The sequence below is a fragment of the Anolis sagrei genome, chromosome 1, assembly GCF_037176765.1.
Source record: "Anolis sagrei isolate rAnoSag1 chromosome 1, rAnoSag1.mat, whole genome shotgun sequence".
Lineage (NCBI taxonomy): Eukaryota > Metazoa > Chordata > Lepidosauria > Squamata > Dactyloidae > Anolis > Anolis sagrei.
The window spans coordinates 88,791,633-88,817,926 of NC_090021.1; the positions used below are offsets into that span (position 1 = coordinate 88,791,633).

The window sequence follows — 26,294 nt, forward strand, 5'->3', positions numbered from 1 at the left end:
GGCGGGACCAAACTTAATGATGATGGATGGGTGGCTTGCCCTATAACTGCAACCAAAAGAAGCCACCTATCTGCAGAGTCCCTGAAACCTAGGACTGCAAACAAACATTTAATGTAAAGCAAACAAAATTGGAGCTCCTGGTACAGCTGTACCAGAACAATAGTCACACCTTTTATCCCTTTTTTGACAGACTATTACACAGTGAAAAGAAGGGGTATTATGATGTACTTTTTGTAGTCTTTGTGCTTCCTTCTCTACTCTGTGGCCCTCCAGAAGCCTGTGGTATCATTCCCAGTTAGCATATCCCTTGGTTGTTTAATGTATCTGGCTGCTTGTTTCCTAATCTCCATATGTAAGGATCTTGTGTCAATATCTCAGGGCCTGATACAGTAATACTCCAGCGCACCTCCAAACATGGCCATGTGCTTGAACTTTCCTTTGAAGACTCTCTCTGAAGAGAGATGAAGAATGTGATGGTGATATTGGAACCTCCCCTTGTTCAAGCAGAAAACTTCTCATGCCCTGGGGCCATGTGGCAAGGATCCTGATGAAGTTTTATTTGCTGGCAATTTTAATTTATTGTGATTGTATTTTCATTTTAATTGGAAGATTAATTTGAAAATTTGTATTCTGAAAGTAATGTAAGAAATACTAGCCAGATAATAGGTTGCCGTATTACAGAACTGTGTTTTCTCAGCTTTTTGGGCTGCAATTAGCCACATATCATCTTGAGTCTTGCCTAGGAGAACTGTATCCTATCTTTTGGTTAACACTGTGAAGTACTTTTAGGCAGAACAGCATAGAGGATTTAGTCAGGATGAAAAGAGCACCACACTGATAAGATTGCTAGCAGCAGATAATGGCTCTTCTACAGTTGATCATGCAAGAATATGCCATCTGCTCTAGAGTCAGAATTATCTCTCTGCCAAAAAAAAGTGACTCTTAAGGCTTTTTACTGCAATAAATGTTACAAAATCTAAACTCATTTGTGTAGAATCCTTGCAAGGCACATGGTAGTATGAATCTAAAGCAGAGATTATATATGCAGGCAGTCCCTAAATTACAATCATCCAACTTACAGAAAAATTTACTTACAGAAATTACTAATTAAACAGGGAACATCAGGCAAAAATGTGTAAGCATACAGGTGAAGCTACATGTTTATATTTATATTTTATAAACATAACAATGTTATAGTTTGCATTTTCCGTGCTGACAAAGCATAATAGAGTAATTTTATCCCTAAAAGAAATAGTTTATGCCAGTTTTCTGGGGCTATTTTTTAAAAAGCAGGACATTATGAAAGAAGGGCATACACAGGTCTTTCTAGCTATTGAGTTCCAAAGTGTAGGCATTTTACATAGATCTTCGTTAGATTAGCAGGAATTTAGGTTTGTGTAGCAATTCTAGACTGTTTTGAGATTATTACATTGGTAACTAGTCAAGCTGGTACAAGACTTATGTAATATTGAACATGGGTTCCAGTTAGAATTTCCATTTGCACATTTTGCACCAATTTCCATTTTCAAATGCTTTTTTTTTTCAATAATCCAGGCTGACTGGAATTGGCTTTCATGTGATGATGAGCATACCCACCCTTTTAGCAAATTAGTTTAAGGTAAACAAAACTTTTCTATCCACACCTGTGACTTATTTATCCAGGAGCATGCAGAGTGCAACAATAGCTAAATGTTTTATGTTTTATATTACCTATCCAGTGGCCAAAAGTACTTTTACTAATATTGTGTCAATTTTTCTCACTTAGGCTGTTAGTGATCCCAGGGCATATTGCTCGATCTGAACTACAAATGTTCCTTCTCCCTAGTCACAAAGCATTGGCTCTGAACCACAAACATTCCTTCTCTCACCTATAATAAGTAGTGACTAGAGTTATAGAGCTATAAACATTTCAAAGAACCTTAAGACACAACTCACAAAGGACATGGAAAGAGCTGGAGTAATAAGACTAAAAGATTGGATAAATAAAGTCTCTACAAAAGAAGACATAATAGAAATATTTAAACAGAGCAGAATATCTTGGTATAATGTACTACAATTGGATTCATGGAATACAACAACACGGTAAATACATACAATTAACAACATTTGAACAATTAATACAATTAAAGCAGACAGGTACTGATAAAGTAACAAAATGATTAATAAGTAAAATTTATAAAATGATAGAAAGTGATTCAGTACAATTCGGAACAAAAAGTTAAATGGGAAAGGGACTTAGGAATCAATATTACAGAAGAGGAATGGTTAAAAAATTGGAAACAAAGAATTATGAAAAATATGTCAGAATTAAAGAGAGGTGCAATAAGGAAAGTGGGACTTACATACATTTATGGTGGGAGTGTGAAAAAATAAAAAATGGGTTAAAGTATTTGTTGGAATTAATAACATACTATCGATTAATCTACAAAATAAATCTGAACATAGCACTTCTATTAAATTATGGAGGAAGAAGATTAAAATTGCAAAAGAAAGAATTAAGAGTGATTTTTGTTACTACTTTAAGATTAATTATAGCCAAAAATGGAAAGAAAATCATGATTACGAAATTGATGATTGGTACAAAGATGTGTGGAGCATCACAATAAACAATGGACTAACTTGTGAAATAAAATGTAAAAAGGAATTAATTAAAATAAATGATTTTGAGGTAATATGAGGAAAGTTCTTAGTATATATATTTATCAAAGAAAAGGGAATAAAACCAAATGAACATACACTAGCATTTTGAAGAAGATTATAAGATATAAGAATAATAAGTCAATATAAGAATAATTAATATTAAGGATGGACATATGTCCCATGTATGGTGGATGCACGTAGAGATTGCATGTATAAAAATATATGATTATTTGTTTTACCGATTTATTGCATGTTTTGTGTTAATTTTTGTTGTGTGTGATTTGTATTATGTATTTATTTTTAAATTTTAAGTATAGTCAGTAGCACTTCAAAATCAAGTACTATTTGAAGAATATGGGGAAAACGTTTGCTCATTTACATTCAGAATTTTAGTTATGTATTTTTGATCCACCTTCTACTCTGAAGGAAGATATAACAGAGCGTTCTTTGTGCATCTACACATTAAGTACCCCTTATACTAAACGCTTGGGACCAGAAGTGTTTTAGATTTTGGAATACCTGTAAATGCATATATGTACATAATAATATGTCTTTGAGATGGGACCCAAGTCTGAACATGAAATTTATGTATGCTTTACATACAGAGTCTTTCAAAAAAGATGGAATTGATTTGAAATAGCTATATCTGCAATCCCAAAATGCCCATGAATGAAACCTTTACCACTTTCAAGGAATGGGCATAGATTTTAAAATGCTTATTGTTAGATGCCTCTCTCAGTGCACAAACAACTCCTAGCCTTGGTCATTAGCAGGATAGCGATCCTGCAACATAAGGCTTTTGTGTTCTTTGCTCAGCAAGACTGAACCTGTAATTGCAGTGCAGTGTGAGCACCAATGGCATTTTGGTATTGATCCACTAATACCAAAGAACATTCGTCATTTATACCAATAATTTGAGGAAATAGGTTGTTTGTTCTCCAACCGGCGAAATCACCAGACAACACCATGTTGTGGGTTAACTATATGTTACCAATCAATCTGTGTAATCATCTAATTCAATTTACGATTCAACATGAACTTGAACATGAGCTTGAACTTGAATTTGCTATTAATCAGATGAGGTGGTGGCCCCGCATGACCATGTCATCCTCCGACAAGGGCAAGACACTATAATTCCTGGATGCAACCTACATGTTGCTCCCATGGGGATTCTTCAGGGAATGGATGGAGACTGTAGCGTACTCCCCCTTCCTGTGGTTCACATGCATGTGCCTGCCATATATTTTGCCGCCTACTTAAGACCCCCCTGAACCCAATCAGCCCAAATTGCCCAGTGTAGGGTATGCGGAAAAAAAACCAGAACATGGGAGGGGGGGGGGATTCCTACCTGGCCCCTAATGGTAACCCTTGACAAGTACACTGTCAAGTGGTGGGTTGGTGGGTCAATTTCTTTGGTCCAAGTGATGTGAGCTAAACTCACCTCGCCTTGGCCCCACCCACAACAAGGCCCGGCTGGGAGTCTTTGTCTTCCCTTCACTGGAAGGGAGCAAAGCGCTTCCTCGCCTCCATGCTGGGGGTGGGAAAGGTGTCATATAAAGGGAAGAGCACAGGGTGATCACACAGTTTAAAGGAAATGAATTTAAGAGTGTTTTCTGTGTCACCTGCAGAAGTCTACTTATCGTGCCAGCCAACAACTTGCTGGACACGCCAGATTCATATGACTGTCTGGCGTTTTGGTATTGCTCCACTAATCATGAGTGGATCAATACCATTTAATCATGAGCCATCCCAGTTGCAACTGGTATGCATGGGTGACAAAGGAAATTGTGAAGAAACCAGTGGCTGTTGGAGTGATGAGAGAGGCATCTAGCAGTAATCATTTCAGGTGGTAAGGGTTTCATTTCTGGGTGGTTCGTGATTGCAGAGATATAGTAATTTCAAATCAGGTCCATCTTTTTTAAGCTCCCTGTAATATTATACACAGTCTGAAGGTAGTTTTATGCATTATTTTTAGTAATTTTGTGAAGGTAGCACTAAACCATGAGGAAGCAGGGATGTCACTATCTTAGCAAGCCATGTGGACAATTTTGAAGTTTGGGATAAGGGGTGCTCAATCAGTATTTCCGCTGGGAAGAAATGGTTAAATGCAAAGGATTGTATTACCAGCAAGGTCCTGCAAAACAAAGTGTCTCTAATAATAATAATAATAATAATAATAATAATAATAATAATAATAATCTTTATGTATACCCCGCCACCATCTCCCCAAGGGACTCGGAGTGGCTTACATGAGGCTAAGCCCAACAACACATCAAAAACAAGCAATAATAAAAACAACAAGCAATAAACAAAAATAAACAATACAGTTAATATAACTCACAGGTAGGCAATAACACAAGAATTTAAAAAAACTATGTCTGGGCCAGATGTAATAGTTAAAACTTTAAAAATAAATGCTGGACATGAACAGAGGATGTTCATGTCCAGGAGGGTTTCAAACTAAAAGTAGAGAACAACCCAACAGGTAATTAAAGTGCTTCTCAGGATATTTTGCAGGGAATTATTTCCTTTATTCAGGGAAGGCACATGTTTTCAGGCTCCTTCTAAAGACTGCCAATGTGGGGGCTTGTCTGATATCCTTGGGGAGTGAGTTCCAGAGTCGGGGGGCAACCATGGAGAAGGCCCTCTCCCTCGTCCCCACCAATCGCGCCTGTGAGGGAGGTGGGAGCAAGAGCAAGGCGTCCCCAGATGAACGAAGAGATTGTGTGGGTTCATACACAGTAATCCAGTCACGCAGGTAGACGGGTCCCAAACCGTTCTTGCCCCATGCTTGTAGCCAGTTATAGATTAATGCAAATCTTGGAAAGATCCTAGTGCCTCCAAGACATATTTAACCTTTGCATGTTAAGTCCCCAAGTATGAAAAGTTTGGGAGGCCACTTCAGTGTAACTTTTTTAACAAACTTAGATAATAGTCCATAAGGCAATAGGATTGCCCAAATATAGTGTAATTATGTCAATATTGTATACAAATATTTATATTAGCTCTCTATATTTTAATATGAGAAGCTTTTAAATATTTGAAAGTTGTTGCCTAATTTTCTGAGTGTTTTGTTGCTGTCATACCATGCTTTTGAAATGATGAGGAATTGCACAGAAAAAGAGTACTAGGGATCATATCTTTAAAACTGTCTTCCATTTTATTACTCACATTTTGTAATGTTAGGCTACTCAGTGTTCTTAAATTATACATAGAATGCTTTTATCATTCCTTTTTGTTTAGGCTGCGAAGAAAAACATGGAGTAATTTCCCCTGTGGGCTAATGTGTAGACTTGATTCTGAAGTGAGGTGGAAATAAATTTAACTATACAAATTTAAATTGTTCTTAATATCTCTTTTGGGAAGGCAAGTATCATGAGTAACATGGACTACTAAGCTTTGTCTTAACATATTAAAAAATCTTTAGCCATGATAAAAATCTGATATCTCACAGAAATATCAGAGTCAAACTTCTTTATTTCTGGGAGAGGAAAACAATGTGTCAGGATTTGAAAGGGCTGGGGGAAGAGAAGCAGAGAGAAGATATCCTCCCTGATTCTGATACAAATCAGAAGCATCAGCTGCAAAATCAGAAAAGCAATCTACAAATACAGGATAGGTATCCCTTATCCAAATTTTTGGGACCAGAAATATTTTGAATTTTGGAATATTTGTTTCTGTAATATGTGTACATAATGCAGTATCTTGGTGGTGAAACTCAAAGTCTAAACACAAAATTCATTTATGTTTTACATACACCATATATATATATATATATATATATATATATATATATATATATTCTCAGTCACCCATATGGACCATTTTGCATTTCAGAGTATTCTGGATTTCAGTTAAGGAAAATTCCATTTGTATGTCTTCTATAGTGAGACAAATTGTAACTCAGAAAATCCATTAATGTGAATATTAAAACATCAAATGTACTCTCATAGAAAGGGCCGAGAAGGATGTCATGCTAAATAATGTCATTGGGGAACAGTTAGAGATAGAATCTGTTGTCAAGACAGGGCCAGATGCTAGTACAGCTAAATGTGTGTCAGGAATGTAAAACTATCAAGAAAAACCAAGATTATAGGAGAGTTGTTTCCAGCAGTTCCTACTGTCACTGACAGCACTTATCAAGACGTTACTAGTTTTCCACCTGTAAGGGCCCCATCTCCTGCTCTTAAGAAGGACCCCCTGAAGACTATCTAGTTGCCACATCACTATTTCACTCAATGTAACCAAGGCCACTTTGTCAGTATATTGTTTTATATGATGTGAAAATTGCTTATAAACTGTGTGGTTAAGTAATTCATGACTTTATAATACATAGAGTTGTAATGTATTGCTAGAGTGTAACTTTAGAAGGTTCCTGTGCTGACCAAATGAAAGAGAGCTGATAAGATTGGGATGTGCTTCGGGGTGCCAAGATGTGAGTGGACATGATTGACAATGCTCTTGTGTGTGTGTGTGTGTGTGTGTGTGTGTGTAGTGTAAATATCAATAAAGATAAGTGCTGCTTTGGAAAGTGAATTGAAGGAGTCAGATGATTTTTCAACTTTGTGCCTTCAGGCAGATGCTTGAAACGTCGAAGCAGATCGAGATAAGGAAGGTAATTGATCTCAACCAATACTCTTCTACACTGCCCTGTGTCCCAGGATCTGATCCCAGATTATCTGCTTTAAACTGGATTATATGAATATCTACTGCCAGATAATCTGGGATAAGAAGATAATCTGGGATCAGATCCTGGGATATAGGGACAGTGTGGAAGGGGCCCAAGTAACCTAGTGATGAAACTTGCCCTATTCCCACCTCTACCCTGCAGAAATATTTCCTCCCTTTGCTGGGGGAAATCAGTATCCTATACACGTGCACATACAAAGCAAAGGCATGTGAGGAGAGTGTGAAAAAGAGATCTTTTAAATAAAGCTCATAATCTAAAGAAGCAATCTTAATAAAAGAGTATCTTGGAAGAACCTTCTTGCAATCATTACTTAGGAGTAGTTAGAGGGTTACTAAACATCTTAAATCATATTCAGCTACCTTAAAGTGAGTAGCTGAACATTCCAATTCTATGCAAGATGAGATAATGGGTGCTCTGGTTCTTGGATGTTCAAGGGAGGCAAGGAGTCTGGATTCCTTTGCCCAACCTACAACCAAGTATGCTTAGGGATGAGGAAGTCTATGCCTTCTCACCTCTCCATCAGTCCCAAAAAGATCTAACTTTTTCACCTTCAACCATAATCATGCCACACAATCAAAAGAAACCCTTCATCAGTCCCCTCTCCAAAGCCTGTTTTCAATGTGGTTGACAAGTGATGCATTAGATGTTATGTTTCGCTTGTTTCAAAACTGACTTTTAGGCTTTTGAATACATATTTAATCAGAGTTGGGTTATTTTTATTTTGAGTTCTACATTTTTCTTTTATATTAGAACCCCATAGTACATCAATTTTGAGTATAAGGTACATACATATACACCATCACTAAATTCAGCAACGGAGCACAATCAGTATGCTTAAGCACATTGGCATGGAGAAGGTGTGGAGGCTGCTAAGACGGTTGAGCAATGACCCCTCACAAACTAATACCCATGCCAATATAAAGGCAGATCAGATAGCACACCAACTATTGAAGAATGGGAAACCCAACCTTGCCACCAAAGTAGGAAAGAAACCAATAGCCAGACAACCAGATATTGAGAACAACAACCTTCATGAACCTTTTACTTCTACTGAATTGGACATGGCTCTCAATAAATGTAAAAATGGCAAAGCAGCTGGTCTGGATGATCTACAAATGGAACAAATCAAGAACTTTGGTCCAAAAGCAAGGTGCTGGTTGCTGGAGCTGATAAACAACTGCACTGATCCTGTCAGATCACCAAAATCTGGAGGAAAGCAAGAGTCATAGCCATCTTGAAACCAGGCAAAGACCGTAACGATCCACAAAGCTATAGACCAATCTCCTGTAGTGCCACCTTTACAAAGATCTGGAGAGACATATTTTGCATAGAATTATGGAAAAAATAGACCCATGTCTGATTCCACAGCAAGCTGGCTTCAGGAAAGGCAAAAGCTGCACATCACAAGTGCTGAACCTGACTCAGCACATAGAAGATGGCTTTGAAAGGCAGCAGATCACAGGAACTGTCTTCATAGACCTGTCAGCAGCCTATGATACTGTCAACCACCGCCTCCTCCTGAAAAAAATGTATAATATCAAAAAGGACTACCACCTCACCCGCCTCATAGGAAACCTGCTACAAAACAGAGCTTTGTTGTTGAGTTCAGAGAAGCAGATAGCGGAAACAGAAGAACGGCCTGCCCCAGGGGAGCATGCTTGCTCCATCCATGTTCAACATTTACACAAATGACCAGCCACTGCCAGAATGGACAGAGAGTTTCATCTATGCAGATGATCGTGCCATTACTGCTCAAGCAGGGATCTTTGAGATGGTTGAACAGAAGCTCTCCAAAGCGCTAGGTGCTCTTACTGCCTATTACAGGAAAAACCAGCTGATCCCTAATCCATCTAAAACACAGACACGTGCTTTTCACCTCAAGAACAGACAAGCATCCTGAGCTCTGAGGATTACCTGGGACAGAATCCCACTGGAGCACTGCAGCACACCCAAATATCTGGGAGTCACTCTGGACCGTGCCCTGACCTACAAGAAGCACTGCCTGAATATCAAGCAAAAAGTGGGTGCTAGAAATAATATCATAGGAAAGCTGACTGGCACAACCTGAGGATCACAACCAGACACAGTGAAGACATCTGCCCTTGCGCTATGCTACTCTGCTGTTGAGTATACATGCCCAGTGTGGAACACATCTCACCACGCAGTAGATGTGGCTCTTAATGAAAATGCCGCATTATCACAGGGTGTCTGCGCCCTACACCACTGGAGAAATTACACTGTTTAGCCGGTATTGCACACCTGACATCCACCGGGAAGTAGCAACCAATAGTGAAAGAGCCAAGGCAGTGACATCTCCAGCTCATCCCCTGTTTGGATATCAGCCATCACGTCAACAACTTAAATCAAGAAATAAGATCTACAGAGACACTTGCTGGAACACCTCAGCAAGCGGGAGTCCAAAAGTGGCAGGCTCAAACCCAGAACCTCAACCAATGGCTAATACCAAATGAGAGACTCCCCCCTTTGCACACAGAAAACTGGAAGATTTGGAAGGCGCTGAACAGATTGCACTCTGGCATCACGAGATGCAGAGCCAACCTGAAGAAATGGGGCTACAAAGGGCTACAAAGTGGAATCCACAACATGCGAGTGTGGAGAAGAGCAAACTACAGACCACCTGCTGCAATGCAACCTGAGCCCTGCCACATGCACAATGGAGGACCTTCTTGCAGCAACACCAGAGGCACTCCAAGTAGCCAGCTACTGGTCAAAGGACATTTCATCAACTACCAAACTTGCAAACTTTGTGTTTTGTTTGTTTGTTTGTTAAAAAATACAATGCAATGCAAGAATCTGCGAACCCCATCCCCTTCAAGATGAACTGAACCACCTCAACTGGGCTCTACAGGCCAATGGATACTCCACCTCAGACATAAGAAGAGCTGCAAGACCGAGAACAAGCCACGAGAGTCAAGACAAAGACCCACCCAGAGGAAAAGTGTTCTTGCCATACATCAAGGGAACCTCTGACCGCATAGGGAAGCTGATGAGGAAACACAACATATAAACTATCTACAGACCCACCAAGAAAATTCAACAAATGCTACGTTCAGCAAAGGACAAGAGGGATCCTCTCACTTCTGCAGGAGTCTACCGTGTACCATGCAGCTGTGGACAAGTCTACATAGGGACCACCAAACGCAGCGCCCAAACACAAATCAAGGAACATGAAAGGCACTGCAGACTACTTCAACCAGAGAAATCAGCCATAGCAGAGCACCTGATGAACCAACCTGGACACAGCATTTTATTTGAGAACACAGAAATGCTGGACCACTCTCACAACCACCATGTCAGACTACACAGAGAAGCCATTGAAATACACAAGCATGTGGACAATTTCAACAGAAAGGAGGAAACCATGAAAATGAACAAAATCTGGCTACCAGTATTAAAGAACTCTAAAATTGCAACAGCACAACAGAGAGGAAGCAGGCAGGGACATCTAATTACCTCTCAACAAAAGTTTGCCCCAAGCACAGTCAGGCCATTGTATGCTAATCAAGGTGGTCAGTTGAAACATTCACACCTAGCTCCAGCAGAGAAGAGTCCTTTGTCTCACCCTGGTCATTTCACAGATATGTAAACCCTTTTGTCTAGTTCCAACAGACCTCACTACCTCTGAGGATGCTTGCCATAGATGCAGACGAAACATCAGGAGAGAATGCCTCTAGACCATAGCCATATAGCCCAAAAAACCTACAACAACCCTGCAATGCAACTGTTTGGTCTGCCCCTGACACGATAAATAAATAAGAACATTGAAATTGTGCAAGGCACACATGTGTTTAATTGGGTATTGAATTATATCCAGACATTCCAATCATTTAAAGTATGGAAGAAATTCTGCAATCTTTCAGATGTTGGACTGCAACTTCCAGTAGCCATAATCAATATAGCTAGTATGAGCAATGCTAGGAGTTGCAACCTAACCATATCTGGAAGGCAGAGCAATTCTCATCCCTAATTCAAGATACAATCAATCTGTTCCAACTGAGTTTAACTGGGCTCTCTTGTTTAAATTCCTATTAAGGCTCATTTATGCCAGTAGGGTTTTGCAAGGATCCCAGCAACTGTTGGGTGCTAGATCAAAAGTGGGAATTACGTTGCCTATCAGATACAACTCACATCATTCCTCACCATTGACTATCCTGGTTTGGTCTTCTTGGAGTTTCAACTGGAGAACCATATTAATAGTTCAGCTTCTGCTCATGCAAGATTAGGAGGCTGCATGGAATTGAGGCTACCATTAAAAAAACTCTGCATAGCCAGGCTCTTTGCCTAGAGAAATCAACTGTAAGTGCTGTCTGTTTGATATTAAAGTGCAAGTGGATTTCTAGGGAGAAAGAGATTCCCTGCATATTATATATAGTATTATAATAGCTGGAGTTGATAGACTTAGCTAAACAAAAGCTAGTCATTTTCAAGTGTTATCAAAACAAAAGCTAGTCATTTTTAAGTGGGTTGTATCTAATGGAGGCACAGAGGTGGCCCTAGGTAGTTTTCAACGGTAAGCAAACAGTATTTTGCCCCCCCCCCCCAACCATTGACATATATTTTCTGTTCGTCATGGGAGTTCTGTGTGCAATATTTGGTTCAATTCCATCATTGGGGGAGTTCAGAATGCTCTTTGATTTTAGGTGAACTATACATCCCAGTAACTACAACTCGCATATTTCAAGATCTGTTTTCCCCCAAGAGTGCCTCAAGAGCGTCCCTGGGCAAAATCAACTATACTGCGAATGCTGACTTTGTGTAATGGGTTGAGCCGCCCCTGTGGAGGCAGTCCTATCAGTGGAATTTGCAGATCTGATCGAATAGATTCTCCATCTACCAGAGGTTAAAGAAACTCTGGAGCATATTTGAGATTATTTTGGATTATAGTTTCAGTTTTAATGTGAAAGGAGAAGAGAGAAAGAACTGTCATGTGAGGAGACATCTGTACAAATTAATTAAGGTATTTTTTTATCGTGTCAGAAGTGACTTGAGAAATTGCAAGTCACTTCTGGTGTGAGAGAATTGACCGTCTGCAGGGACATTGCCCAGGGGACGCCCAGATGTTTTACTATCCTGTGGGAGGCTCCTCTCGTGTCCCCGCATGGGAAGCTGGAGCTGACAGAGGAAGCTCATTTCATCTCACAGATTTGAACCACTGTCCTTCAGGTCAGCAGTTCAGCCTCCACAAGGATTTAACCCATTTTGCCACCATGGCTCCTAATTTAGATATAATCAAACATACTATAATATAATTTCAGAAAAAGACACAATAAAGATATTAGCAATTGTTTCTATTATTTTAATTTTGATTTAACCTAATATAAATAATTACTAATAGCTTTATTGTGTCTTTTTCTGAAAAAGTTGTCAAGCAATTTTGGTATTGCTACTCATATGTACTATTGTTTCATAGTAATGTAGTCATTATAGTTTATTTTACATCATGATCAAACATTCTAACCTTTAGTGCTGAAATCTGAGCCATGCCACAAAATATACTGTGTCAGATTATCTTGGCCTTTTTTTCATGTGAGTAAGCTTTTGTTTATTTGTATATGCAGGTAATATATGCATTGAACACAAAGAATGATGAACATGAAGCTGCTATTCAAGCCCTTAAAGATGCCCATGAGGAGGAAATCCAACAAATTATTGCAGAAACGAGAGAAAAGATCCTTCAGTATAAAGGCAAAGTTTCTGAAGAAGTGGATCTGAAAAGAAAGATCCAAGTATTAGAAGAGTCATTGGAAGATCATAAAAAGATGAAGCATCAAGCTTTAACTGAATTTGAAGCTTATAAGGATAGAGTTGAGGATATGCAACTTTGTGCAGAAGCTCAGCATGTTCAGCGTGTGGTAACTATGTCACGGGAAGTAGAAGAAATAAGAAAAAAGTTTGAGGAGCGATTGAGAAATTTTATACAATTACAAGTACAGTTTGAAAAGGATAAACGCTCAGCACTTGAAGAACTGAGAGCTGCACACAGACTGGAGGTCCAAGAACTTATGAAAACCCACCAGAATCAGAATGCTACTTTAAGTAAGGGACAGGAAAAGTTAGAAGAATTGCACAGGCGGGATGTGGAAGAATTGAATGCCAAAGTTGAAGAGCTAAGATTGGAAAGAAAAAAGCTCATTGAGGATTATGAAGGTAAACTCAGTAAAGCTCAGTCTTTCTATGAACATGAACTTGATACCATGAAAAGATCACAACTGTTTACAGCTGAAAGCCTGAAATCTTGTAAAGAGAAAGAGATGGAACTAAGAAGGGAATTTCAAAATCAAGAATCTGTTTTGCGAAAAAACCTAGGGAAGCTTAAGACTGAATTGCAGATGGTACAGGATGAAGCAGGCAGTCTACGAGAAAAATGCCAGAAGCTTCAAGTAGCGCTAAGTACAGCTGAAAACAATGTACAGGTGAGCTAAGACTTGTTATTCTTTGTTTAGAATACATTTTTGTTCTTAGAAGTTTAATTGTATTGAAGTGCATCAAACTATGCAAACATTGTCTCAGTTAAAATAGGGCCACTTAATTAATGGCTGAATGGTAAGTCAGCATATCAGTTATTCTTGTTTATTCAATGGGTCGATTCTAGTGGAGTCTGATAATAAAATACACCTTAACAAACTTTCTTGATGAATCACTTCTTGAATATTGAGTTTCAGGGCCATTTGGAGGTTAAGCATTTGCTACACATAAACTGTTTCCACGTAGGAAGAAGTTGTAAAAAATATTTGTATATATGCATAGGGGATTTTATTTGTTATATTGTATATGTAGAGCTCATATTTTTTTTGTTCTGACTGCCCTTGATTACTTGATATGGCAACAGTATTTTAGCCCCACCTATTTGATGTCGTGATCTCTACATGAGCCACAGTGATAGATGTGTTTAATTCACCATGATTTTAAACGACCACATTTTCCCCTTGCATATTAAAAGCAGAAATCGCTTTCATTCAAAACAGCACTGAACACCCCGCCCCATGTTCCGATACTGTTATAGTGTTGTTGTGTGCCTTTAAATTGTTTCTGATTTATGGTAACCTTAATGTGAATCTGTCACAGAGTTTTCCTTGAAAGATTTGTTCTGAAGGGGTTTGACTTTGCCTTTCTCTGAGCCTGGTCAAAGTCACCCAGGGGTGTTCCATGACTGGTGAACCCTAATCTCATAGTTGAATGCTCATCTCTTACTATAACTTAGAAAAACAAAAATAAAGCACTTTTTTCAAAATTTTATATTTATTGGGCTCCATCTAGTATCATGCAGTCTTTCTTTTGCTCTCCCATCCTACCCTTCTGAATATACACCCCAAATATGTGAGAATCTCAAATCCTTTTAAACGTTCATTCCACCAGTAGTTTCAAGTTTGCTGGCAAATATAAAATATTGACTATAGTTGACTGTATTTTCATAGCTTCCTGAATCATGCTATGTACTTTTGAAATCTCTTCTTCTATAATCCTAACTTGAAATTGCATTCTTACTTTCTCCCCATTCATATAGATTGCCTCATTAATTCTGCTGTTATGTGAAGTTCTTGTGTGACACTGTCATAAATGTTATCTGCTTTGAGTCTCCTTTGTGGAGAGAAAAAGTGGGGTGTAACCATAATAATCATCAGCATCAAAAATATTTTTCGAATTGCTTGCTGCTTGAGAATTTTAAACTGGTTGGCCTGTATAGGTCTTTTTGCTGCTAATAAGAGGAATGTGTTGCTTGTTTTAAATTTTATATCATTGCATGGCTTACTTGAGTAACTTTCTAGAATACTAAGTCTTCCTGTGAATTTGGCATACATTGCTGTGCTAAATAATGCCATCATTAATGTTGAATACAATTGCATTTTCACTCCTCTGTCTTCATTCATTTTAAGCACTTATCAATTTTCTATGACTGTCATCTAACATAGCTTAAGGCTTTGAAAAAAGAATAAAAATTGTGTATTGTGCATGCATAATAAATGACACTGATTTGCATTCAACAGCAGATAGCTTAGTCATTCATTTCTCTTTTTTGCTTTTAAGCTGCTTTTTGAATTGACACATTTTCTTTAATAATAGTTTTTGGATCAAGAACTTAATATCTTCTCTAATTGAACTACATCTTTATTTGCCATTTTAAATTAACCTTTTTTTGTTATACCACAATTCCGTGATGACTAGTATTTTTGGAACATTTTACTTGTTGGAATGGTTGTAGAATTTTTAAAGCACCCTCACTTTGAGATTAAATGGGACAGGATCTTTTGTCGATAGTGGAAAGGTTATTTATTATTATTATTATTATTTGCACTTATTTACCGCCACTCTCAGCCCGAAGGCGACTCGTGGCGGTGTACAAAACATAGAACATACAGACAACAGTTACAGTAAGTCAAAAAACACACGTCTTACTAACACACATCCCATTAAACTAAAAATCCGCTTCGTCTTGTTTGGGTCATAATCAATCTCATCGTCATAGTCCATTCCGGTGGTCATTCCAAAGCATAGCACTTAATTGAAGGCCTTTTCGAAGAGCCAGGTTTTTAGGCCCCTACGAAAGGCCATGAGGGAGGGCGCCTGTCTAATTTCAGCAGGGAGGGAGTTCCACAGCCGGGGGGCCACCACCGAGAAGGCCCGCTCTCTGGTCCCCGCCAAGCGTGCCTGAGAGGCAGGCGGGACCGAGAGAAGGGCCTCCCCGGATGATCTCAAGGTCCTCGTGGGCTCGTAGGCCGAGATGCGGTACTCAAGGTATTTTGGGCCGGAACCGTTTAGGGCTTTGTAGGTTAGCACCAGCACCTTGAATTGGGCCCGGTAGCTAATCGGCAGCCAGTGGAGCTGGGACAGCAAGGGCGTTGTGCGCTCCCTGCGTCCCGCTCCGGTTAACAACATGGCTGCCGCGCGCTGGACTAGCTGAAGCTTCCGGGCCGTCTTCAAGGGCAGCCCCACGTAGAGAGCGTTGCAGTAGTCGAGGCGGGATGTGACCAAAGCGTGTACTACCGTGGCCAAGTCAGACTTCCCAAGATACGGGCGCAGCTGGCGCACGAGCCGAAGCTGTGGAAATGCTCCCCTGGCCACCGCCGAAACCTGGGGATCCAGGCTCAGCGATGAGTCCAGGGTCACACCCAAGCTGCGAACCTGTGCCTTCAAGGGGAGTGCGACCCCGTCCAGCACAGGCTGTAACCCTATACCCTGTTCGGCCTTGCGACTGACCAGGAGTACCTCTGTCTTGTCTGGATTTAATTTCAGTTTGTTCGCCCTCATCCAGACCGTCACAGCAGCCAGGCACCGGTTCAGGACTTCGACAGCCTCCTTAGTAGCAGGTGGGAAGGAGTGACAGAGTTGGACGTCATCTGCGTACAGGTGACACCGCACCCCGAAACTCCGGATGATCTCACCCAGCGGCTTCATGTAGATGTTAAACAGCATGGGGGACAGTATGGAGCCCTGAGGAACACCACAAGTCAAAGGCTGTGGCGTTGAACAGGAGTCCCCCAATAACACCTTCTGGGTGCGACCCTCCAGAAATGACTGGAGCCACCGCAAAGCGGTGCCCCCAAGGCCCATCTCTGCAAGGCATCCCAGAAGAATACCGTGGTCGACGGTATCGAAGGCCGCTGAGAGGTCCAGAAGCACCAACAGGGACACACTCCCCCTGTCTAGCTCCCGGCGGAGATCATCCACTAAGGCGACCAAGACCGTCTCGGTACCATGTCCCGGTCTGAAGCCAGACTGTGCCGGATCCAGATAATCCGTGTCTCTCAAGAATACCTGGAGTTGTGAGGCCACCACGCTTTCCATGACTTTGCCCAAGAAGGGAAGATTGGAAACAGGCCGAAAGTTGTCAAATTTAGTGGGGTCCAGTGATGGTTTCTTCAACAGCGGCTTTATAATAGCCTGTTTTAGGCTCGCTGGAATCGTGCCTTCCCGAAGGGAGGCATTAACCACCACCGTTACCCACTCAGCCAATCCCCCTCTGGCCTCTTTCAGAAGCCAGGATGTTCTGGAATATTTTTTGCAAACACTTGTTTCCCCTTCATCCTCAGAGAGATTGTTGGAAATATTCTTTTCAGATGCTTTTTATGTTTCCTGATCCTTAAATTAATTGTTCATAATGCAACTTTTAAATGTATCTGTTAGATTCGATTTTAATTTTTTAACACACGTTGACTCATATGTCCTTACTGATTGAAGGCTTTGATCAGTCCAGATGTTTGCTTTAGTGAGCGTTCCAGACCAACCAGAAGGCAGAACTGTAGGCAGCAAGGAGTTATTTATTTATGACATTTCTACCCCGCCTTTCTCCACCCTGGAGGGGACTCAAGGCGGCTTATGCTTAGATGTTCCAGACTTCATCTAACCAGTAAGAATGTGACAGGGTATTTCCAATTACACTTGGCCCTTGGAATTTACAGAGGTTTGATTCCTGGACCCCATGTAGATTCCAAAATCTTTGGATGCCCAAATCACATTGTATACGTTAGAAAAGGCTCAGTAAATTGGTGTCCCTTATCTAAAATAGAAAAATCAAGGTTTACTTTTTGGAATTAAAAAATACTTTAAAACTGGAGATGGCTGATTCCATAGATTCAGAATCCATGTTTTAAGATCTCTAGTAAGCCAAAGCTCATGTTATACTTGATCTTTTCAGACTTTCTCCCAACATGTGCTGGCTATTCATCTGAATTTCTCTGAAGTGATTTCCCACTTTTTTCATTTCTTGTTCATGTCCCTTTTAACTATTTGCTCAGTTGAAAGTTCTTTGGTCATATATCGTGGTTTCTTTAGACACCTCCCATTTTTCCTCCTCATTGGAACTGTTTGAAATTGTGCCTTTAAAATCTCAATGGGGAAAAACAGCCATCCATCATGAATTTACTTCTCTATTAGTATTCTTGACCATGGGAACACACTCAGTATTTCCCTAGCTTTTCTGAAATCAGTTTCTGTACATTATAGAACAGGGATCCCCAAACTAAGGGTCACAGGTTGGATGTGGCCCTCCAAGTTCATTTACCCAGCCCCCACCCTAAACTTTAGACGTAGGGTCGCCCTAAGTCCTGAAACGACTTGAAGGCACACAACAACAACAGTCCTAATAACCTTGACTATCTTACCAGCCAAAAGCAGGCCCACATTTCTCATTGAAATATTGGTAAGTTTATATTGGGTAAAATTGTTCTTCATTTTAAATAATATAGTGTTCTTCCATGGTTTTTGCACTATAAATAAGGTATGTGCTGTATGCATAGGAATTAGTTCATGTTTTTTTCAAACTATAGTCTGGCCCCCCAACACTTTGGGGTAATGTGAACTGGCCTTCTGCTTTAAAAGTTTGAGGATCCCTGGTATGGAATGTGTGACTGACTATGCTTGACTTCACCTTTGCAATGTATAACAAACTTTGGGAGAACGTGGCTACTCCCACCCAAGGATCCACCACTTCAACTCTATTAAACAGGTAACCACTCTTGGTTAGAATCAGAACTAAAATTGCTGATATTTTTGTTGCCTTTTCCACCTTCTGGACAATAAAATTGTGTGCAAGCTTAGTCAACATCAATACTCGGTACCAACATTGGTACTGATCACTATGGTACTAATTTAGATTCATTGTATATCAACATCACTATTATTACAATATTTAGTTGAATTTGTTCAGCTTCATCTGGACTCCATTATAGGCCAGGCATGGGCAAACCTCTGCCCTCCGGGTGTTTTGGACTTCAAGTCCAACAATTTTTAACTGCCAGTTAGGAATTGTGGGAGTTGATGTCCAAAACACCTGAAGGGCTGAAGTTTGCCCATCCTTGCTGTAGTCCCTACCCAGTCACTTTCACCTTCACTTGCCTTGCCTCACCTCATACCCAGACACCTTGGGAACCATCAACAGTCCCAAGAAGACCACTTCCTCCTCCAGCATCATGAAAGCATCAAAATAAATGTAAACATATGATACACATATAAGTGTTGCATCACTATTCATCATTTTGTGTACAAAACAAACATAAGGTGGGGGGGGGATTAACAACCTTTGTTTTATAAACTGGATCATACTTCAATGCTGTAATGCTATCTGTACTAATACATTTCTTTCCTACAACTTCCAATTCTAAAAGCTTTGCTTTGTCCTTTTAATAAATGTTCTCTGCTCTCTTAGGCACTTCAAAAACAACTAGATGACGTCAAAGAAGAGGAAATGTCATTGTTAAGCAAACACAAGGAGGTTGAAAGTGAGCTAGCAGCTGCCAGAGAACGCTTACAGCAACAGGCCACAGACCTTGTACTAAAAGCCAGTATGTGTGTATATGTATTTATATGCTTTCTGTATGATTTACAGAATGTTGGATTTCATATGATGTTTTAATAGAAATTGTATGGCAAGTGTCATACATTTTATGCATAAAGCTCTCTATATTTAAAGAAATATACTGAATGTGAGTTCTGGATCTTGAAACAGGTTTGTTTGCCTATTGTTTTGGAAAAACTCAGACACACAACTAAAAACTTATAGCATAACATTTCTCTTCATACTGGAATTATCTTGCTTACAATTTTTACTTTGCAACATACATGTGAAATGTATTGCAAAATAAATACTATTAAAATCTCATTACAAAATTATACAAAACATTCAATTGACATAATTACTAATTTACTTGAGATGTGCCAGATTAATATCAGAGTTAAGGCAATCTTGAGTGGATTTAAGTTTCACAAAGTCAGAAAACTGGAAACTACTACTAATGCCTTTAAATGCATGCCTTGTGATATCAGTAATGAAGAACAGTTGATATAACTATATAATTAAGGTTTGCCTCTAAAGTTTAGAATGAAAACAGAGATCAAAATCAAAAGTAGAAGTTCTTGTAATAGATTTTCGCCAGAGCTAGTTTTAATACAACCCACACAGGGCCAGTGTGACATAGGTTTTAGGCCTGGTACTTCCAGAAAAAGAAATTGTTTTTTAGGTTTGGAATAAGTAGCTACTTTAGCCAACTTTAAAACATAATTTAAGATCTTGGAGGAATGGGCATGGTTTCTCACCCCTATCTCTTTAGACCAATGAATTCAAGGGTCTTTTTTTTTTTTTTTTTTTGCTATGTACTAGATTTGCAGGTTCGAATCCAGGGAGTCATGCTGGCCACATGACCTTGGAGGTGTCTATGGAAAATACTGGCTCTTTGGCTTAGAAATGGAGATGAGCACCATCCCCCAGAGTCGGACATGACTGGCCTTAATGTCAGGGGAAAACCTTGACCTTTACCTACTAGTTATCCTGTACCTGTTTGGAAGTCCCACTCACCACCTTCTGTTTACCTGGGTTCCTAACTTGTAATCAACAGTGTAATATAAACAGACATATATAACATCAGTACTCTATTTATGCATTCTTAAATATTGGATTTCAGGATATTTTAACATGGGAGAATGAGAAGGCATCTCAATTATATTTTAGGCTGCTTTATTATAATGGATAAACACATACATGCTCACTCTCCTTGGGGCAAAACACATTTTACCACCGGGAAGTTCTTCCTAATATTTACATGGGATCTCTTTTCGTGCAACTTGAATCCATTTTTCTACACTAGTTTCTAGAGCTGCAAGCTCAGTATGACATCCTTTCAGATATTTAAGCATGATTATCATGTCCACTCTCGATCTTCTTTTCTCTAAGCTGAATATACCCAGCTCCCTAACTCGCTCATCATAGGGCTTGGCTTCCAAACCTTTGATCATTTTGATCCCTCATTTTCTGGACATGTTCAATCGTAAATGAGATTTTATGTATGAGATCACAAGGATACCAGTCACTGACAGTCACTATTGCTAGCTGACTATCAGCCATTAGATCAGGATCATCCCGTTTAAGGCCAATTATACCAATGCAAGTACATCTTTTTGACTTCTTCTGTATACACAGAAGACCATTACAGGAAACATACCATCTCCCTACTAAAGCAGCTCTACTGGCTGCTATATGTTTCCGGGCCCAATTCAAAATGCAGGTTACTACTTACAAAGCCCTATATGGTTCAGGTCCAGCCTATTTACGTGACCACATCTCTCCCTATGAACCTGTTCGAGCATTAAGATCTGCTGGGGAGGCCCTCCTCACAGTCTCACCTCTGTCACAAGCATGGTTGGTGGGGATAAAGGAGAGAGCCTTTTCGATTTTTGCCCCCAGGATCTGAAATGCCCTCCCCAGGGAGATTAGGCAAGCTTCCACGCTTTTGACTTTTTGGAAGGAATTGAAAACCTGGCTTTTTTAACAAGCCTTTGACAATGGTTAACACAATATTCAACGGAGGGAGGATTTAAATGGGACTAAGTTTAATAGGATTTTTGCTCTTTTGACCAGACCAGTGGCTGGGATGTTTTAACTGGTTTGCATAATATAACCACCATTTTTTTTACTTATGAATGATGGTTGTCTGTGTCAATTTAACACATTGTTTTAGTTTTATATTGTTTTGTGTCGCTATATTTGTTTATTTAAGTTAATTTAATTGTATATCTTAATAATTATTGTTTATGGTTTGCACTGTTATTTTGTTGTAAGCTGGGGTGGGATACACATTTATTATTATTATTATTATTATTACTACTAATACTATTACACAGATACTTTGGTTACTCGCATATCATTTTCTTTGCCAAACTATTATTGCCTTTATTTTGGCTTAGTGACTTGATGCCTAGAACTAGCTGCCAAGCTGGTATTTTTTACACAGACATCTGGCTTTTTATTCTGCAGAGATATGTTTATACTCTTAATATTCACACTTCAGGGGCTTACATTTTGCAGAACAACCTAATTAACATTGTAATACTGGCTTGTACTGATCTGGTAACTTAGTTTCTTGGTTTAGAAATAATAGGAAACTACAATTAATTGAAGACTTCAGAGTGATAGAAAGAGGGTAGGAAGATTGGAGGGTGAAGGGCAGAGTACATCGGCAAAAGACTCATATATTTTTTGGCTAATGAAGCTATAGTATGACAGTATGAACATAGTTTGTACGTTAAATCATTCTAACAATAGAGATCGGGAATATTACATTTTCTCAGCAAATTGCTTCATTTTTACAGGTCACATTGGAATGCTTCAAGCTACTCAAATGACCCAGGAAGTTACAATAAGGGATTTGGAATCAGAAAAATCTAGATTAAAAGAAAAACTGACCCAGTTGGAAGAAGAAAGAAATCTGTTGCAAAGCAAAACACAAAGTCTAGATGAGAGACAAAGACAGCAAATTTTTGCACTAGAAAAGGTATGAGTAATATTCTTTATGAAATATCAAAATTGTGAGTCAGTACTTATAGGATCCAGTACTGGAATCTGAAGGGAACAGTTCTTTTTCCAGTACTGGCCTCCTGTACATCTCAAAACCTGCCTTGGAAATCTTGCAGTCCTGACATTGGATTCAGTCATTGGTCATAGGAGGTATGTTTCATTGGGATTTGGGGTTTTTTCCAACTTTCCAAATTGTGTTTCTGTTGGTGGCCAATGTAAATAAGGTATAATTGAGGTATGTCCATGCTGGTGTCTTCCAAACCTTGGCAGGTTACACCAGCAGGGCTGCATGCATTAGACATTTCTAACAAGTAGAAGTACTTTTTGATCACTTAGATTCTTTTTTTCTTTTTCAGGGAGGCAGGTAATAATATACATCCAGAGGCCAGTTTTGGCTGCAGGAAGCATTTTTCAGTTACTTGCTTTCAAGTAAAGGTTGTGGATTCACTGGGGGCCATAGAGCCACATAATTACCATCCCTGGTATATGCAATAGAATTGATTATGTGAAATGGAGAGTAATAATAAGATTAGCATATAATAATAATAATATGGATCGTTGATGTTGCAATCCCGGGCAATAGCAGGATTGAAGAGAAACAACTGGAAAAGCTGACACAATATGAGTATTTAAAGATTGAACTACAAAGACTCTGGCACAAGCCAGTCAAGGTGGTCCCAGTGGTGATTAGCGCGCAGGGTGCCTAAAGACTTTGGCCTGCATTTAAACACAATCAGCACTGACAAAATTACCATATACTATCTGCAAAAGGCCACCTTACTGGGATCTGCACACATTATTCGCCAATACATCACACAGTCCTAGACACTTGGGAAGTGTCCGACATGTGATCCAGTACAACAGCCAGCAGAGTGATCTTGTTTGCTGTGAACTCACCTTGTTGTGTTTCAAAGAATAATAACAAATCTTTATTTATATCCTGCTTTTCTCCCTAACGGGGTCCAAAGAGGCTTGCAATATAATGCAATGCAAATCAAAGCACATTTTTATTTATTTACTTCATTTATATCCCGCCTTTCTCACCCTGCAGGGGACTCAAGGCGGCTTACAGACACTAGGAAAATTCAACGCCACATATGAACATAACAATAAAAATATATTCATATTTAACATAAAATACAAGACAAAAATCACACAGAGCATAATGATGTCCAGAAATAAGATATAAATAAAGATTAAACATTAAAAACATTTAAAATCAATTGCACTTATTGTGGAGACTCATCGATTATTATTTTTTTATTTTGCTAAGCTTAGTGCAAATCGACCTTGCTGTCATTCTAGTCAAGGCCGTAGGTGATGTCAGTGATAAACATAAGCCAGTGAGAAAATTAAGAGAAGTCTCCAGAAAATAAGTAAATAAATAAATGTAACAACATATTGCTTCATATTAGCCCAAAGACTGAATTTTGATTGTCACTTGGACTGGCATGACAATAACTTCTGTAGAACCCACCAGATTATGTGACTGTGACATGTTAAAGTATGAGTGAAAAGTTTTTATTTGTTACTTACCAGTTTTCCATTAGATCAAACTTCTTATTATTTTACTGTAAGAGGATGCAACAGATTCCTTTGTATATAGATAAATTCTAAATTTTAACATAAAATAAATTAATAGAATATGCGATGCATTGAAGTGAATGCGGTTTTTAAAATGTTTAAGTTCATTTTTATAATTTTAAAATTGCTGTATTGTTTAAAATAACAGAAAGTAAATGAAGCAAGAGAAACACAACGAGAGTATTATGAGAAGGAGCTGATAAAACTTCAAGCAAGGCTAGAAGGGGAGGCTACGCATCTGAATGAGGCTCATTCAAAGACTTTGGAGGAGTTGGCATGGAAACATCATACTGCTCTTGAGGCAGCACAGGCCAATAGTAACAAAGAGAAAAAGAAATTACAAATGGTAAGAGAACTGTGTAATGTGAAGACCATTCCTGGTTGGGTTATGTAAAGAGATTTTGAATAAAAAAATTATCTTCAGTGTATCTTTAACTGAATTTTTTTTTCACTCAGAGGTTTGGCAAAATTTTAGCTACATGAACTGTTTAATTAAGAAGAGAGAAACTGTATATTTCTGCAATTTGAATTTTTAAAAAATAGGTAGCCCTTAACTCACTTTTCTTGTTGAGTGTAAATAAATAAGAGGCCATTTCTTGCCCTTCCACAATACTTGCTAGAGACGATTGTCAGTCTTACTAGATTTTTGCATTGTTTCCTTTAATGGATGAGTGGGAGAAAGCAAAATTGTCTATGAAACTATAGGTTGGGATTGTTCACAAACTCCTGGCTGCATGTAATGATATGTTGACCTGGCAGTAGTGTTTTAAGTGTTCTGATCATTGAGGGCCAGTTCTCTAAATGTTTAAGGTACATGCTGACAGTAGAAAATAATGGATAAAAAGTTTGGTTTTGCTCACTTGCATGTTTCTAATTATTGTTGGATTATATTGGTTGGATTAAAAAGTGAACATTTGCTCTATGATAGTTGCAAAAATTACTGTAATTCCGATTTCTTATCCTTTTCGATCTCTGCCTTCTATTCCTCTTAGGGCACGCTTGCTTTTCCTACTGTTTTATCTATCTGGTTCCTTTTGGGATACATCTTTGCAAAGTACTTCTCACAGAAAAAGTTAAAAAGCCAAAAATCAAATATATTACAGAATAATAAAATTGTTTTAAAAAGATTCCTTAACAGCAAAGCAAAACTATTTAAAAATACAAAGAACTTAAAAGTGTCCAGTTGGGAATGTTCTTGCATTGTTTTCAGCAGCTTAGATTAATAAGTATTAAACTGACAGCCTCTTTACTTTTATAAAAACCTTTTACTTAGTAGCCATGCAGTGGTAGCATTAGCTTTTGTAGACTTAAGACTACTTTATTAGATATTAACTTCTTTTTCACAGGCCTCATCTAGACTGCCATATAAAATCCAGATTATCTGCTTTGATAATATTATATGGCAGTGCAGACTAATATAATTCAGTTCAAAGCAGATAATCTGACATTTGTATGGCAGTGTAGATGGGGCCTCACTCTCAAAGGGGCTATAAGATCCCTTTGTATATTGATTCAGACTAACACCATAATGTATTTGAATATTTGGTTCAATGGTTTGTTTGGATTTACTCTAGTAATAGATGTTAAATTATAAGCATCTATTGGCCAGGGATAACATTTTTGTGTTCTGTTTTTCATTTTCTTCAGGAGCTAGAGCAGCAATTTGAAAAAGAAAAGCAACAATTTGAAGGTGAGAAGCATCAGCTTCGACAACAGTTAGAAAATCTGAAAGAAGAATTGATGACCAAGCTGAGTTCATCAAATCAGGAGGCAAGGATCAACTTAGTCATATCACTTAATTGTCATATGTATCAGACATTGAGCAATAATTATATATTTCCTATTTAATTATTTGTCTTAAGATTTGTTCTACAAATTTTTGTCTAAAGGCGGCATTCTCAAAATTATTTTAATATATCCATAGTGTTTCTATGCCTAACCTATATTTGTATGAATGATCTAAAGAAGGGGGAATTTATTTCTCCTTCTCCCATAAGTGGATTGCCTTGCATTCCTTTCTAAGGTCCACTACTGCTTCTGTCTTCCTGGCCAAACTGCTTCCTGGAAAGACCCCCA

General features: G+C 38.8%; 1 protein-coding gene across 5 annotated transcripts in view; it reads left to right on the top strand.

Annotated features, from left to right (window-relative positions):
• FAM184A (family with sequence similarity 184 member A) overlaps positions 1-26,294 on the top strand; it is an 86,747-nt gene that overhangs the window by 19,746 nt on the left and 40,707 nt on the right. For all 5 annotated transcript variants that reach the window (XR_009629899.2, XM_060753251.2, XM_060753253.2 and 2 more), the window contains exons 2-6: positions 12,910-13,764; positions 19,494-19,629; positions 22,430-22,611; positions 24,367-24,564; positions 25,866-25,988. Coding sequence is in view for 4 of the 5 variants with exons in the window: in XM_060753251.2 (XP_060609234.1) it covers positions 12,910-13,764; positions 19,494-19,629; positions 22,430-22,611; positions 24,367-24,564; positions 25,866-25,988 (1,494 nt within the window). In the remaining variant the exon portion in view is untranslated. The remainder of the gene's footprint in view (positions 1-12,909; positions 13,765-19,493; positions 19,630-22,429; positions 22,612-24,366; positions 24,565-25,865; positions 25,989-26,294) is intronic.